General features: G+C 34.4%; 1 protein-coding gene and 1 pseudogene across 1 annotated transcript; both read right to left on the reverse strand.

Moving 5' to 3' along the window:
• Nucleotides 1–17: 17 nt before the first annotated feature.
• Nucleotides 18–5,742, reverse strand: LOC126513659 (olfactory receptor 4A5-like). Its single transcript, XM_050162149.1, has one exon. The coding sequence runs from the start codon at nt 4,685–4,687 to the stop codon at nt 3,755–3,757; it is 933 nt and encodes a 310-aa protein (XP_050018106.1). The 5' UTR covers nt 4,688–5,742; the 3' UTR covers nt 18–3,754.
• A 198-nt stretch (nt 5,743–5,940) lies between these two features.
• On the reverse strand, nt 5,941–15,000 carry LOC126513658 (olfactory receptor 4A5-like; annotated as a pseudogene).
• Nucleotides 15,001–16,375: the final 1,375 nt, after the last annotated feature.

The following is a 16,375-nucleotide window of genomic DNA, read 5'->3' on the forward strand; positions in this document are numbered from 1 at the left end:
ATTGCTGGGTCCAGGGGTAGGTTGATCCCGAATTTCCTGAGAAACCGCCACACTGCTTTCCAAAGTGGTTGCACAAGTTTGCATTCCCACCAGCAATGGATGAGTGTACCCCTTTCTCCACAACCTCTCCAGCAAAGGCTATCATTGGTGTTTTTGATTTTAGCCATTCTGACAGGTGTAAGATGGTATCTCAGAGCTGTTTTGATTTGCATTTCCCTGATTGCTAATGAGGTTGAGCATGACCTTAGGTGTCTTTTGGCCATTTGAACTTCTTCTGTTGAGAATTCTCTGTTCAGCTCGGTGCCCCATTTTTTAATTGGGTTAATTAGCATTTTAAAGTCTAGTTTCTTGAGTTCTCTATATATTTTGGAGATCAGACCTTTGTTGCGGGGGTGATTCTCTAATTTTTTTATTGATTTTATTGAGCTATACATTTTTCCCTGCTCTTCTCCCTCCTCTCCCCTCCCCTTCAACCCTCTCCCATGGTCCCCATGCTCCCAATTTACTCAGGAGATCTTGTATTTTTTTAAATTTCCATGTAGATTAGACACGTATATGTCTCTCTTTGGATCCTCATTGTTGCCTAGGTTCTCTGGGATTGTGATTTGTAGGCTGATTTTCTTTGTTTTATACTTAAAAACCAATTATGAGTGAGTACATATGATAATTATAAGTAATTTGTACTGTTTTGGCAATTTCATGAGTATGCACAATATATTTTAATAATGCTCACACTCAGTCTCTCCAACTCATATGAAACCCCTGCCACATAACCATCCCAACTTCACATCTTTTCCACCTATCTATTATTTTTTGTTTTTTATACTTCGTCTGTTTTCAATTAGACCATCAACATAAGCATTAGTGCAGGGTCATCCACTGCAGCATTAGTAATATACCAGTACCAGGAGCCACATAAGGGAGAAAACTTCCTCTCACCCAGAGACTATTAACTTTAAATAGATCCTCAGCTAGGGAAGTAGCCTGTGAAGTCCTCTCCCATATGTGACTGATTGATTTGATCAGGCAAATTCAGATGTTGTGGGTTCATGAATGGAATGACCCTGTCGTGTTGAGAAGATAGTATTTTGCAGCTTTCTTCCCGAATCTCTGTCTCTTCCACTATTTCTGCATCTAAAGAATCAAATCAGTGACTAAAAGAAAAAGGTCATCAAAGCCCTTCTCACCTATGTAGAGGAACTTGACTGTTTCTAAGAGTTACCTGATTTCTACAAAAGTTATGAGGTAAAATGTTGTTAACATAATTAAAATAATGGAACTGTGCATGGCACGTATGCAAAGAAGGGTTGAATCAGTGATTTCAAAAACATTCTATATGGTAGTTTTATGTGGTAGGTACTATCCTAAAATGTGGGCATTTTGTAGTTTCGTGGTTTGCTATCTTTCAGGATCAGAAGATACTGTTTTACTTTAGTCCCCATTTTCCTCTGACTTTTGCAATTTTTCCACTTCCTGACTCCTCAATAATGGCCCTTGGGCCTTGGCAGTAATTGTATAGATTTCTTTACTCAACAACATGCAATTTATTAATCAATTAAATATATATGGGAAAAGTTATTCTTTCCCATGATCTATCCATTACTCTGCATCCAATCTCTCATTCCATTTGTTTTTGAATAATGGTTTTGTAAACCTGTCACTTAATTAAAGATGGTTTTTATAACTAATTTTCTGGTGGAGTCCTTAGTATAGTTTAAGTATAGGATCATTCCATCCATAAAGAGAGATATTTTGATTTTTTAATACAAAAATAAGTTTAGAGTTGGATAAGCATACATTTTCCCTCAGTAATTTATTCCATGTAATTTTTCAACTCCCTATTTTTTAGCTTTTTTATAAGTAATATATCACAGAGCTTGCATTACCAAAGTGATTCTGTTGCTTATAACACATTAGTTCATAAATCACTTAAAATTACTATACATATGTTGAAGAAAGAGAAACAGCAGTATATTTAAGAAAACTTCTTGCCCCATAAATCATGTGACCAACAACTACAACCCTCCATATTGATTGTGATTTAAGTGTGTGCAACTTATAATGACTTTTCTTTGATAAAACTTAATAAGACACTGGCCATTACTGACGTTATCAGAATGTAGATTAAAGGATTCTGCGAGGAAGTTATGGACATTAATAATAAACCCAAAATCTTGTTACTGGAGAGATTTCTAAATACACTTTGACTGCATGCATGAAATAAACTAGGGATTATCTTCCAAATAATGATCTTTATTTTTCAATTTTAACTAATGCATCAACATAATGAGGATATATGTCATAAATATTGGGCAAAAATTATTGGAAACAAAAATATTTATTTTAACATGATATCACATTTATCTAACAAATTCAAGGAATTAAAAAAAACTTCATCACATTATATAAAGAATCTTGATAAAGTATATAATTTCATGATTTAACTTTCTCACATATTTGTCACAATCACTAGAAAATACATGATATAAAGCATTTTAAAAGTTTAATTAAAATAACAGAAAGTACAAACATCAAAGAAAAATGTGAAACTTGTGGTTGATGACAACAAACTGAGAACAAAACTACTGACAGATTCTAAACACCACAGAAAGGTGGCTTTTCCTGTTCCTGAAACGTTTACTGAGATCAGAATATTAGCTCTTCTCTATACAACCTACACAGTGAACATAGCACCAGCCAATGCTATTCCTATTGCAGGCATGTTGCTTAAATAAAATTATTTGAAAGAATATATTTTATTATATTTCAAAACCTTTTTCACTGGCATCTAATAATAAACTATTAAATTAGAAAAAAAATAAATTCACCAAATTAAACATTCTGGAAAGAGATCCATAGTAGATTAACATAAGATATGCAGGACATGGAATGTTATCAAAGTAGGAAATAATATTAGGACCTAAGCAGAAGAAAACGAACAAAGATTGTAAAAGTCAGAAGCCATGGATGAATTCAAGGAATATTGTTTTTTATACACTTTTGCAGGTATGGATTCACAGAGATTGACAACATACACATTACCTGTACAGATTCAAGTTACATAAAATATCCCAGTACTGAAAAGAGAAGTGTACACAAAGTCCCATACCTAACCAACAAGCTATCTATAGTTGATACCAGCTGGGAGAAAAAAAGGAAAATATTCTTTGAATGGACAGTTATTAGGTGTTGTAACTACACTCCAGGACAGAACTCATGCCCAAGAATAGTTGGCTGACCAACAGAAAATTAATTCCATGAATTTGGTTTTATTGGGTTTGGTGTGTGTGTGTGTGTGGCTCATTTGGTTTGGTTTGGCCTTTTACCTTGTTGGGTTTTCGGTTGTTAATTTAGAAGGTTATTTGAAGTTTGGTTTTGGGAAAGTTGAGAGAGGGAATTCAGAAAGAGAGAGTGGGGAATATATATAATATATATTATAATATAATATAATATGTATATATATATATATATATATATATAGAGAGAGAGAGAGAGAGAGAGAACATGAAGTTGGATGAAAAGACAAGGGCAAAAGAAAGATCTGGGAAGAGATGGAAGAGAAGAAGAACCATGATGAAAATACAATGTATAAAAAAAATTTAAAGAAATTAAAGAAAATGTGACATAAACTGAAATAGGCAATTCATGAGAAATGGTTAAAAATACAACAAAATTATACTACAAGACACTACACTAATTATTAAAAATCACACAAAAAACCAATATTTACAAATTACATTCACAATGCAAATAGTTATTTTATTCTATTGGGACTTAATAGTTTTTGGAAAAGTTTTTCCATAGAATTTTTTATCTCTGCGTTTCTCAAAGTATATATTAATGGATTCAACATGGGAGTGACAATTGTATAAAACACAGTAATAGATTTATCAACAGGGAAACTACAAACTGGTCTAACATACATGAAAATACAGGGAACAAAAAAGAGGAAAACCACAGTGATATGGGAACTACAGGTGAACAGGGCTTTACGCCTCCCTTCCTGACTGTGAATCTTTAGAGATCTTAAAATGATTCCATAGGAAAGAAGAAGGAGGATGAAGATCACTAAACACATAGCCCCATTATTGACAATGGCAGAGAGGCCAATGAAGTAGGTATCAGTGCATGCAAGTAGCAATAGTGGGTATATGTCACAGCCAAAGTGGTCAATGATATTGGGACCACAGAAAGGAAGTTTATACACAGCAAGAACTTGAAACAGAGCATGTACAAACCCTCCTGCCCAGGCTATCACTAAGAAAAGGATACATACTCGTCGATTCATAATAATTATATAATGCAGGGGCTTACAGATGGCCACATAACGATCATAGGCCATTGCCACCAGAATGACAATATCAACACCACCAAATAAATGCTCTATAAAGAGCTGGCTTATGCATTCTGTAAAGGAAATTGTCTTTTTATCACGGAGCAAGTCTACAATCAACTTGGGTGAGATGGCAGTGGAATAAACAGCATCCATGACTGACAAAGAGGCAAGAAAGAAGTACATTGGGGAGCCCAAGGAGGGACTGATAATCACTGTCGTCACAATGAGCAGGTTTCCCACCATTGTCACAATGTAGGTGAGTAAAAACATAACAAATAATGCTTTTTGCCCCACAGGATCCTGAGTGAAGCCCAGCAGGACGAATTCAGTGACATTGTTGTTCTGACCCATTTATACGTCTACAAGGCTTATTTCAGAGAAGGGGCTCAGGAGAACAGGGCTTGCTACAAAGTGTAAACAATACTGTCAATCCATTCTCTCATGATGCAGTAGTTAAACAGTAGTAGACATTAGGAAATAGCTATTGAGCTTCTTCTTGAAACAAATTCCTTTCAGTTTCTCTTAATAAATCTTTAATTACTGGTTTATCTCAACATCAATGACTCCAGACAGAGTCATCTCTGTCCCCCATACCTTTAAATGTAGTTATTTAAAACACATTACACCTTGGCATTGATAGTAGCAAATCAACAGAAAAAAAAGATCTCCCCGTTGAGAATCTTGAGAAATGATTGTGGCATTAAATGCAAGTATATCAAGTAAAACAAAGCAATACTTTGAGCTGGTAACACCTGTGGATAATATTTTTTTAAATGAACGTGTGCAGTACCCACAATAGCACTTCTCATCGAGGATCCAAGTCAGTGCCATTATATTGCACTATCAGGCTTAGATACTATACCTCACAAGATAAATATAGTCATCATATATCTCACTTAATCAAAAAAATAAGGAGACTCAGAACGGCACCAAATATTTCCAATATTGTTAGGAAATACTTGAGACAGAGCAGTGAGGAAAGCTGTGGACCCTGAAGCCACACCTGGTTACAGCACGAGGTTCACTCAATTTGTGACATCCTGATCTTGTCCGTCTTAGTAAGTCTCCTATGCTTCTGTTTCAACATTTGTACCACAGAGATTTTCATAATATCCATCTCCTAGAATGTCTGTTGGTGTTCTTATGAAACACCTAAACACTGCTCAGAACATCAGACAACTCACTGCTGGCTGTGATCACTATTCTAGGATGGTTCACTGTGAGCATCAGCTGAGAAGAAGTCATGAAAATTTCTGTCCACTTAACAGGAAGGTAGACATAGTCTGGGTTAGAAAAACCAGCACATGTGTGTCTCATGAACCATTTTCTGGACTTGGATTAAAATCATTCATCTTAGGAATAATTTGTTCTATTATATGTGCTATTATTATCAATATTTACCTGTGAAGAAATATAATTGAACTAATAGCAATCAAGAAAATTTCTTGTCCAAGCACTTGGTACCAGAGGACATGTGCAGAGTCAGGATGGCTGTACACGCAGTTGGGATGCACCTTATACATGTCTCCTTCACATTTATGCTGCCATCCGAGTCAAAACATCTGTCCTTGTCATTCTTAAAGTTCCCAACTGCCATAGGCATGCCTGTCACAGAACACAGGGTTATCACATAACTTAGGTTCAATTGTGTCTTCTACATTGTACTTCTACACATTCAGTTGCTTCAGTATTGATTAGCATTGGTTTTCACCACACCAAACCTTCTAGAACCTTAAGTGTTTATATAATAGAGAAAAACAGAGCGCAGAGGCTACATAATACTAGACTTCCATATAATGTACATTATCAAAGGGTTAATTCTATAAACACTGAAGAATAGTGTGACTGCTTTCATTTAGAACTACTGTTAACACATTTCTTGAAAACTAATTGAATAATCCATCATTAAGAACATGACATTTTTGGAAAATAGTCTTATATTTTAAAAATTACTTTGCCTAGCACTGAGGTTTTGTCATCCATATAGAGGATAAAGTTATATCACTTGATAAAACACAGACACAAGTGAAAATAAACATATTAATCAATTCAGTATCAAAAGATACAATATTACATTTTCTCTCAGTTTGAGTTTTACATTTTCAGTAATTATTAAAAATCCTAAACTCAGAGAAGACATAAGAATGAAAATAAAAATATACCATGCAACCTCCTCACACAAACCTAAGTAGCCTGTTACACTTATAGCAAATAGACTTGTATTCTATTATTAATTTCTTTGTGTAGCATCTTAATTTTCCCAATTTAGTTACTTTCTATGATACTATATGACTTAAAATATTAGTTGCATTTTAGTGTATCACAAGAATCTTTAATTTGTATTCTGTTTTATCATCCCATGTACTCACAACACAGTTCTTATTTTGTTCTATAAAATTCAAAGGTTCTTTTGCTGTTAGGGCAGCAATTATTTTATGTACCTATGTGACTTCACAGAGCACATGACAATATATCCACATTCAATATATAAGGAAAGAACCCCAATAGCCTTCAGAAAACAAACTTCCACAAAACTTTCTACTATCTTATTTTCAGATAAATGTAAGAATATCCAAGCTAAATTTAAATATACTATATATTGTCAAAAGTTAGTCTCATAGGTAAGTGGATACTGTCACATTCTAAGCAAACTTCTTTATAAAAATACAAAGATAAATTGTTTGCATGTGCATTAAATGCCCACCTAATAAATAGAAATTGTTAGCCCCTTTTATATGGTCATATTATTTAAAAATTAACAACCCTAAAATTAATTATATGAATTATTCCTTTTTTGTATTAAAGACACTCAAAAGGTCTTGAACTTATGAAGTATAAATGCATCCATGTGTCTCACAAAAAAAAAGCCAGGAATAGAGCAGGAATAAATAGAGGTTTAAATTGCTGAAGTATTAATGGTAAAAATTTCTCATGACGACATCCAGAAGTCTTCTGTCACTATCACTCAGATAAAATTTCTGTACTTCCTTAATAAAAACATTCCTCTGCATGTAGAAGACTCCAGGAAATTGAGATCATCCATAGATAGTTATAATGATGAAAAAAGCATAATGATCAAATACATCAAGGGTTAAATACAAGAGGCTTCCTGGATCTTTTGACCAGAAAAATATTTTTTCCATTTATATTCACAATACTGTCTATAACTTTTCTTTGCACCATCACTATTTATTTATTTTTTTAATAAACAAGCTTGTTTAGATAATTGGAACTAATTCAAATGAAATCATCTTATTTGAAAAGACTGCTAGCAATAAAAGCATTACATTTTGACAAAATGAGTGACTAATTTGAAAATTCTATATGAAAATAAATGTCCAGGTATATTTAAGAAGATACTATGAGCTAAGATTGAAGAAATATTTAAGTAATGCAAATAATATCTAAGACACACTTGAAGAGGAAGGAACTTAGTCCCCATTCATAACATCACCCTAGCAAACCATAGTCCTGCACCGATGGTCAGAGAGAATCTGCACAGCTGCATTTTTGTTGCATAGTTGAAAATGTAGTCTGTGAAGTTGCAACTTCTGGTCTAATATTGGCAGAGAATGTTCCTACTGTTTCATAGGTATGGAAACGTTTGATGGAGGCATTAATTTATGAGATAGGACTATACTGACTTTCATTTTGTTTATTCAATTCTTTAATTACTATATTATATTAATTTAATAACTCCACTAAAATAGTATTTTTTTAAAAAATTAACAATGATTATTAGCTTTCTTTGTTCTTGAGCTTGTTATTTAGTCATCGGGGAGTAGATGCTCCCATGTGCTTACTTCCAACTTTGCTCTTCTTGGTCACAAAGGAATGGATAATACGTCACCACAATAGGTGATAGATTCCACTAAAATGAAAAAATTTTAATTTGTGTAATGAGTTAGATAAATTCAGCAACTTCTAATGCATTATTTGCAAGATAAAGAGCGTGTCTAATCAAGATGCTTTCTCTGTTAGTAAATGAAAGAAAAAGTCAGTGAGCATACATTTCTGAGGTTAAAATTATCACTCAAAGATGGAGAATTGAAATATATGTAGACATAATGGTCTATATCCTTTCCATCTCAATATAAACACCTACCAAAGCTTCTCACTCAGTTTTTCATCTTAGACTCAACTGCATGTAAGAAAAAATTAATGGGATATGATCACGACACTGAATAATGACTGATTTCCATTCATAACGTACCATCAAGTAACCTCAAACACACTTGAAAAGAGAATAGCACAGTGTCAAACTCCCTTTATATCAGTTTCTTTGTGAGGTATACGTATCTGAGTGAATATATAAAATAAAGAAACACTTAGATATGACATCAACACTTACTGTAAAAGTTGTATAGTCTCATTTTCAGGGAAAATATTCTCAGAGAAAAACAAATAATCTGTGTTTCTATAAGTATGTAAACAATGAATAGAATGAAGGGAAACTTATTCGCCCAACATAATTATTTGCTGGTGCAAGAATGGTGATCTCCAATTATTTTCAGGTCACTGAAGTGAAGCACTCCATAGTGGCCATGTCTCAAGGAAATATAATAGGCTTGACATCTATAGCACAAATTCTAATTGTTCTTAGTAAAAACTCAGAGTAAGATACTAGGGGGTAAATGTTGAAAGATCAGAAAATCAGTACAGCCAGCCACTACAAAGATATTTTACCTCTACCGAATCCATAGACCCAAAGGCTGATTTTGTCCTCAGACTGCATCCTCTTACTAACTGCAAGACTCCATCCTTTCTTGTCGCCTCCCAACTCATATCCCTTTCTCTGCCTAGCCTTCCTGTGTCTACCTCCATAGTGCTGGGATAAAAGGCATGCGACCTTTATGTACTGGGATTAAGAGTATGGGCCAACACCACTTGACTCTTTTATACTAGGGTAGCCATGAACTTAAAGAGATCTATCTGACTCTAAAGGAGTGTGCTACCACTGCCTTGGTGGGGGAGGGTTGTCTGTATTCTGTCAAACATATTTTAAATACACACTGATTGGCCAGGCAGGAAGCATAAGCAGGTCAACCAGACAGGAAGTAGAGGCGGGGCCATGAGAACAGGAGAATTCTAGAAAGGAGGAAGCCCATTCCTCCCAATCTAGCCCAGACTACTAAAGAAGCAAGATGTAACCTGCCTGGATGAGAAAAGGTATCGAGTCATGTGGCTAACATAGATAAGAATAATAGGTTAATATACATTAAAGGAACTAATATGAAGCCTGAGCTAATGGGCCAATCAGTTTATAACCTAATGTAGGCTCACTGTGTGATTTTCTTTGGGAATTGAGGGCTGTGGGAACCGGGCAGGACAAAAATCCCCACAGCTGGTCCTCATGTTAGACTGCCTGGCCTCTGCACTCTGATCTTTAAGCAAGTTTTATTTGTTAAAACACAAAGTATAACTTTAGACATATCTCATAAATATAGTAGTACCTAACAATACACAGGTAGAGATTTAAGTTTTGAAACACTGGTGATGAGGAATTTCGATGAGTAAAGGAAATGTTCTATTTTTAACAACTTCGAAGTAGAATATCACCAAGGAATCTTTCTTCCTGTTTAGAAACATGTCCTTGAATGTACAAGGTCCAGGAAAACCATAACACTCTACAAATTTCATGATCAAAGAAAAACATTACAAGAGAACGAATCAAAGATAAAATGTCAAATGAAAGCATACACAAACTTGGTAGTCTTTGAGTTGTCAAAGGTCTTCAGATAATTTAATTAGTAAAATAGTTCTTTCATTTATCCTAGCTGTGTAGTCACATCTATCGTAGAAGATAAGCTAGTTAGAATATTTGGAACAAATTCAAATGAAACAATGTCTCTTGAATAGGCATCTTCATTTCTGTAGTCCCTGGGGTCAAGAGCCTCAGATCTTGCCAACAATGAGTAGCTGACTCCCAAGATGATTTGGAAAACACATACTATGAAAAGAAAATTTCCAAAGTGTAACATATAGAAACTATGCTCATCTTGATGCATTTGCATAAGACAAGCAATGATTAAAACAGCATGAAATGGCAGCAGCCTTCTTCCCCGAATTAAGAACACCACAGCTAAGTAAGTTCTCAATCAGTTTTAAAAGCTTTGAGGTACAGAAGAATAATGAGGAAATATGTTATAAATAATGGGAAGAAATTGTTGGAAACAAAAGTACTTATTTCAATGTGATATCACTTTTATCTTGCCAATTCAAGGAATTAACAGAAATTTCAAATTGTTATATAAAGATTCTTGATAAAGTGTCTAAATTCATGCTTTAACTTCCTTACATATTTGTCACTATCACTAAAAATAGCAAGATAGAAATCAATTTAAAGGTTTAATTAAAATAACACAAATTATAAAATCTCAAGGGAAAAATGAAAAACTTCTGAATGATGAAAACAAGTGGAGAACAAGACTACTGATAGATTCTGAACCTGCAGAAAGCTAACTTTTCCTGATCCCCAAAGAAAAGTTTACTGAGTTCAAGAATCAGCCTTTCTCTAAACTACCTGCACAGTTAACACACCACCAGCCAAAACTATTGTTGGTGTGGAATGTTGTTTAAATAAAATTAATTAGTAGATATATTTTACTACTTTTCAATACCTATTCACTGGCATACAATAATAAAATATTAAATTAGGAAAAAGGCCAATTCACCAAATTAAATGATCTGGAAAGAGATCCATAAGAACATAAACATAAAATATACAGGACATGGTATGCGATCAAACAAAGAAATACTTTTGGAGCAATCAAAAGAGACAATTATTAAAAAATAAAATAAAAATATCACAATTAACAAGGAATAGCAAGTAGATTATGGGTTTCTCACCACACAGAAATAAATACTATCATTGATAATAAAATAAAAATTAAGTCAATTTACCACTATATAATGCTTACACATCATGAGTAGATTGCAAATTGTAAGTATCTTAACTTATAAAACATTTAAAGAGAATTATTTCAAACTAAATTTAATTGGGAATTTTATATTAATCAAATAAATGAAAACAGTATAGAAAATTACAAATAGAGTAGATTTTGTAGTGCAAATGAAAACCTAAAGATTTCTACCAAATAAACTATATTGAGAAAACCATTTAGGACTAAATATATCACATTAGTTCTAAAAGGAATATCTCCATAGAACAGGAGGTGGAAAGAATATAAAAGTCAGAGGTAGTAAATGAATTAATGGGGCAATGATTTCCAGACACTGTTGCATGTATGGATTCATAGAGACTGACAGCATGCACACTAACTATACAGATTCAAGTTACACAATATCACACTACTGAAAAAAAGTAGAAACCAAGTCCCATATCTAAACAAGAGACTACCTATAATTGATACCCACTGAGGTGAAGAACAAGATTTTCCAATGGGACGTCACTATGTGTATCTACCATACTGCAGCACAAAGCTCATACCCAAGAGTAGTTGGCCAACAGAAAATTAACTCTATGGATTTGTTTTGCTTCATGTGTGTATGTGTGCGTGTATGTGTATGTGCATGTGGGTTTCTGTGTGTTGTGGGGGGGTTCTTTCAAATTGTTTCATTTTACATTTTTATCTTGTTGGGTTTTTGCTTCTTTCTGTTTATTAATTTTTTATGTTTACTTTTGGGAGGTTTGAAAAGTACAGAGAAAGAGAATATGAGAACATGATGTTGGTTGAGACAGGAAGGGAGAAGATACTGGGAAAGACAGGGGAAAAGAAAAAGTGATTAAATATTTTGTAGAAAAAATTTAAAGCAAATTATTTATTGAAAATTTGACATGAACTACAATAACAGTTCATCAAAAATGTTAAAAGAGATAGCATAGAAAATGAATGATACAATAAACAACTACAGTATTTATTTTATAAAAATCACAACAATGAAAAATATTTCCAAAGGACAGTCACAATTTCAGTTGTTTCACAATGGCAAGTGATAGTGTGAATGTTCAAGATGTAAACACATACCACTAGAATTCATTCATGATTGTTGCCTAGTGTTTACAAAGAGAAGCATCAAGAAGAAAGTCTTATTCTATTGGGACTTAATAACTTTTGCAGGAGTTTTTCCATAGAAATTTTCTTCTCTGAGTTTCTCAAAGTATATATTAAAGGATTCAACATGGGAGTGACAATTGTATAAAAGACAGTAATGGCCTTATCAACAGGAAAGCTAGAAACAGGTCTAACATACATGAAAATACAGGGAACAAAAAAGAGGAAAACCACGGTGATATGGGAGCTGCAGGTGGACAGGGCTTTACACCTCCCTTCCTGACTGTGATTCTTGAGAGATCTTAGGATGATTCCATAGGAGAATAGGAGGAGGATGAAGATCACTATACACATGGCCCCATTATTGCCAATGACAGAGAGGCCAATGAAGTAGGTATCAGTGCATGCAAGTAGCAATAGTGGGTATATGTCACAGCCAAAGTGGTCAATGATATTGGGACCACAGAAAGGAAGTTTATACACAGCAAGAACTTAAAACAGAGCATGTACAAATCCTCCTGCCCAGGCCATCACTAAGAAAAGGATACATACCCGTCGATTCATGACAATCAAATAATGCAGGGGCTTACCGATAGCCAAGTAGCGATCATAAGCCATTGCCACCAGAATGACAATATCAAAACCACCTAATAAATGCTCTATAAAGAGCTAGCTTATGCATGCTGTGAAGGAAATTGTCTTCTTATCACGGAGCAAGTCTACAATCAACTTGGGTGAGATGGCAGTGGAATAAACAGCATCCATGAGTGACAAAGAGGCAAGAAAGAAGTACATTGGGGAGCCCAAGGAGGGACTGACAATCACTGTTGCCACAATTAGCAGGTTTCCCACCATCGTAACAAGGTAGATGAGTGAAAACATAACAAACAATACTTTTTGCCCCACAGGATCCTGAGTGAAGCCCAGCAGGACAAATTTGGTGACATTGTTGTTCTGGCCCATTTATTCTTCTATCAGGTTTTTTCCAGAGAAGGAGCTCAGGAGAACAGAGCCTGCCACAAACTGTGAACAAGACTATTAACCCATTCTGTTATAACATAGTAGTGAACCAGTCGTAGGCATTTAAAGAACTTCCCCTTGAAACAAGTTCCATCACTTTCTCTCAATAAATCTCTAAGTCCTAGGTTTGTCTCAATATTAGTGACTCTCTAAGCAAGAATGTACACAGAGGTATCTCTGTCCCCCAAACTTTTAAATGTGGTTTTTTAAAGCACATTACACCCTGACATTGGCAGCAGCACACAGATTAAAGCTCTCTCCTTTAAGAAGCTTGAGAAGCAGTTGTGTCATTAAACTAAAATATATCTACTAGTATTAAAGAAAAAGGTTGAGCTGGTGATTTATGTGGAGAATATTTTAAAATATGAATTTGTGCAATGCCCATAGAAACATTGGTCCTCAAAATTTCATGCTAGAGGGCATAGAAACTACAACTCACAAGATAATTTTGGTCATCATACACATTTCATTCAGTCTAGAAATTAAGTAAATTTTGAACTGCACCAAATACCTTAAATATTATTGAGCACATCCTTACAAGAAGTAGTTAATTCATCTGATTCTGACACCTTTTATTAGTTACAGTTCCATGTAGAACTGTATGTATGTATGTATGTATGTATTTATTTATTTATTTATTTATAGTAATCAGTAACACTATTGCAACCACCATGAGGTTTTTCACAAGAATTTTTACTTTACCTTAACTAACAATTGCTCTTACCATGTCCTGCAACAGCAGACAATTTACATTTTTCCAGAACTCTCAGGAAAAACTAAGCAGATATATAGAGGGATATAGAAACAGAAAGGAGATAGTGAATACTAAATGGGGCATAGTGTTTATCCTAATACATCCTAGGTGCTGAGGGTCCTCACATAGAATCAATGCCTGGATCTCTAAAAGAGAACACTCAAAGAAAATGTGTAGACAGAATGCAATGGTGTTGTTGGGTTCATTTTCTGAACATAATTATCAGCATGCCTCTGTTTGTATCCTGAAAAACAAGGAGATTGGACAATATTTCAGTCTCTCCCAGTCTCACAGCCTCTAAGCACTGTTTCTTCTGACCTCTTCTCTTTCTCTGCTGCCGTCATACTTTCCCCTTTTCACATTTGCACAACATTTCCAAGTTTACCACTGCTTCCTGAATGATACTAAGTGGAGAATAAAATTTAATAACTACTATGACAGAATAATATCTTTCATTTTATTGTACATGGCGTATCAAGAAGGAATATGAGAAATGCTTGAGACCGACAAAGCAGTGCCGAAAGCCGTGGACCCTGAAGCCACACCTGGTTACAGCACGAGGTTCACTCAATTTGTGACATCCTGATCTTGTCCGTCTTAGTAAGTCTCCTCTGCTTCTGTTTCAACATTTGTACCACAGGGACTTCAATAATATCCATCTCCTAGAATGTCTGTTGGTGTTCTTATGAAACACCTAAACACTGCTCAGAACATCAGACAACTCACTGGTGACTGATCACTATTCTAGGATGGTTCACTGTGAGCATCAGCTGAGAAGAAGTCATGAGAATTTCTGTCCACTTAACAGGAATGTAGACATAGTCTGGGTTAGAAAAAAACAGCACATGTGTGTCTCATGAACCATTTTCTGGACTTGGATTAAAATCATACATATTAGGAATAATTTGTTATATTATATGTGCTATTATTATCAATATTTACCTGTGAAGAAATATAATTGAACTAATAGCAATCAAGAAAATTTCTTGTCCAAGAACTTGGTACCAGAGGACATGTGCAGAGTCAGGATGGCTGTACACGCAGTTGGGATGCACCTTATACATGTCTCCTTCACATTTATGCTGCCATCCGAGTCAAAACATCTGTCCTTGTCATTCTTAAAGTTCCCAACTGCCATAGGCATGCCTGTCACAGAACACAGGGTTATCACATAACTTATGTTCAATTCTGTCTTCTACATTGTACTTCTACACATTCAGTTGCTTCAGTATTGATTAGCATTGGTTTTCACCAAATCAAATATTCTAGTCATGTATGATTATTATGTAGTAGTATAATAGAGAAAAAGCAGGGTTAATAGGTCACATAATGCTGGACTTATGCATAATGTACATTATCAAAGGGTTGATTCTATAAAAACTGGAGAATACTATGACTGCTTTCATTTTGTTTTTCTTTTTTGTTTTTGTGGGGTTTTTGTTTTAGGTTTTTTTTTTTTTTTGGTTTTCATGTCTGTGTTTCTCTACAGCTTTGGAGCCTGCCCTGGAACTAGCTCTTGTAGACCAGGCTGACTTCAAACTCACAGAGATCTGCCTTCCTCTGCCTCCCAAGTCCTGAGATTAAAGGTGTGCTCCACCATGCCAGGCTGTTTACACACTTCGTGAAAAATAATACTATTATCCATTATTAAGAATATGCCTTTTTTGAAATATAGTCTTATATTTTAAAAATATTTTGCATATCACTTAAATTTAATCACCAATAAAGATAAGTGAAATATATCCTTTGATAATAAACAAATACAAGTGAAAAATATTGGTCTGTTTAAATCAGAAGGAACTGTATTATATTTTCTCTCATTTGTCAGTTTTAGACATTTAGGAGATATATAAATTCATATACTCACAGAAAACATAAGAGTGGAAGTGAAAATATCCAGGGAAACTGTTCAGTTTTTCAATGCCATGTACAGTAGTACACAATACCAAACTAACAAAAGTCTGTGTTAAAAGGTGAAGCATTCCTATGTGTTCTTCTCTATATACAAATTCATTGGAAATTTTAAGAAGCACACATGAAATACAGCATCATGAAACTGAAATAGAATAGATTTGATCTCGTAGAGCTTAAGCACATGTGAGGTTACAGAACTTTTAATTTTTCTGTTTCAAATATCTTAACTGATTATGCATTCTTTTTAAAACAGCACACAAAATACAGCATCTATAAATAAAAATAAGAAAGCACTGCCATTTGTAATATGTACATATTTCACTTACTATTTGGCCA

The sequence above is a fragment of the Alexandromys fortis genome, unplaced genomic scaffold (genome assembly GCF_014885135.2).
Source record: "Alexandromys fortis isolate MF-2015 unplaced genomic scaffold, M_Fortis_MF-2015_v1.1 scaffold_128, whole genome shotgun sequence".
NCBI lineage: Eukaryota > Metazoa > Chordata > Mammalia > Rodentia > Cricetidae > Alexandromys > Alexandromys fortis.

Coding starts and splice junctions, on each gene's coding strand:
- LOC126513659 (XM_050162149.1), bottom strand. CDS start 4,687: ATGGGTCAGAACAACAATGTCACTGAATTCGTCCTGCTGGGCTTCACT.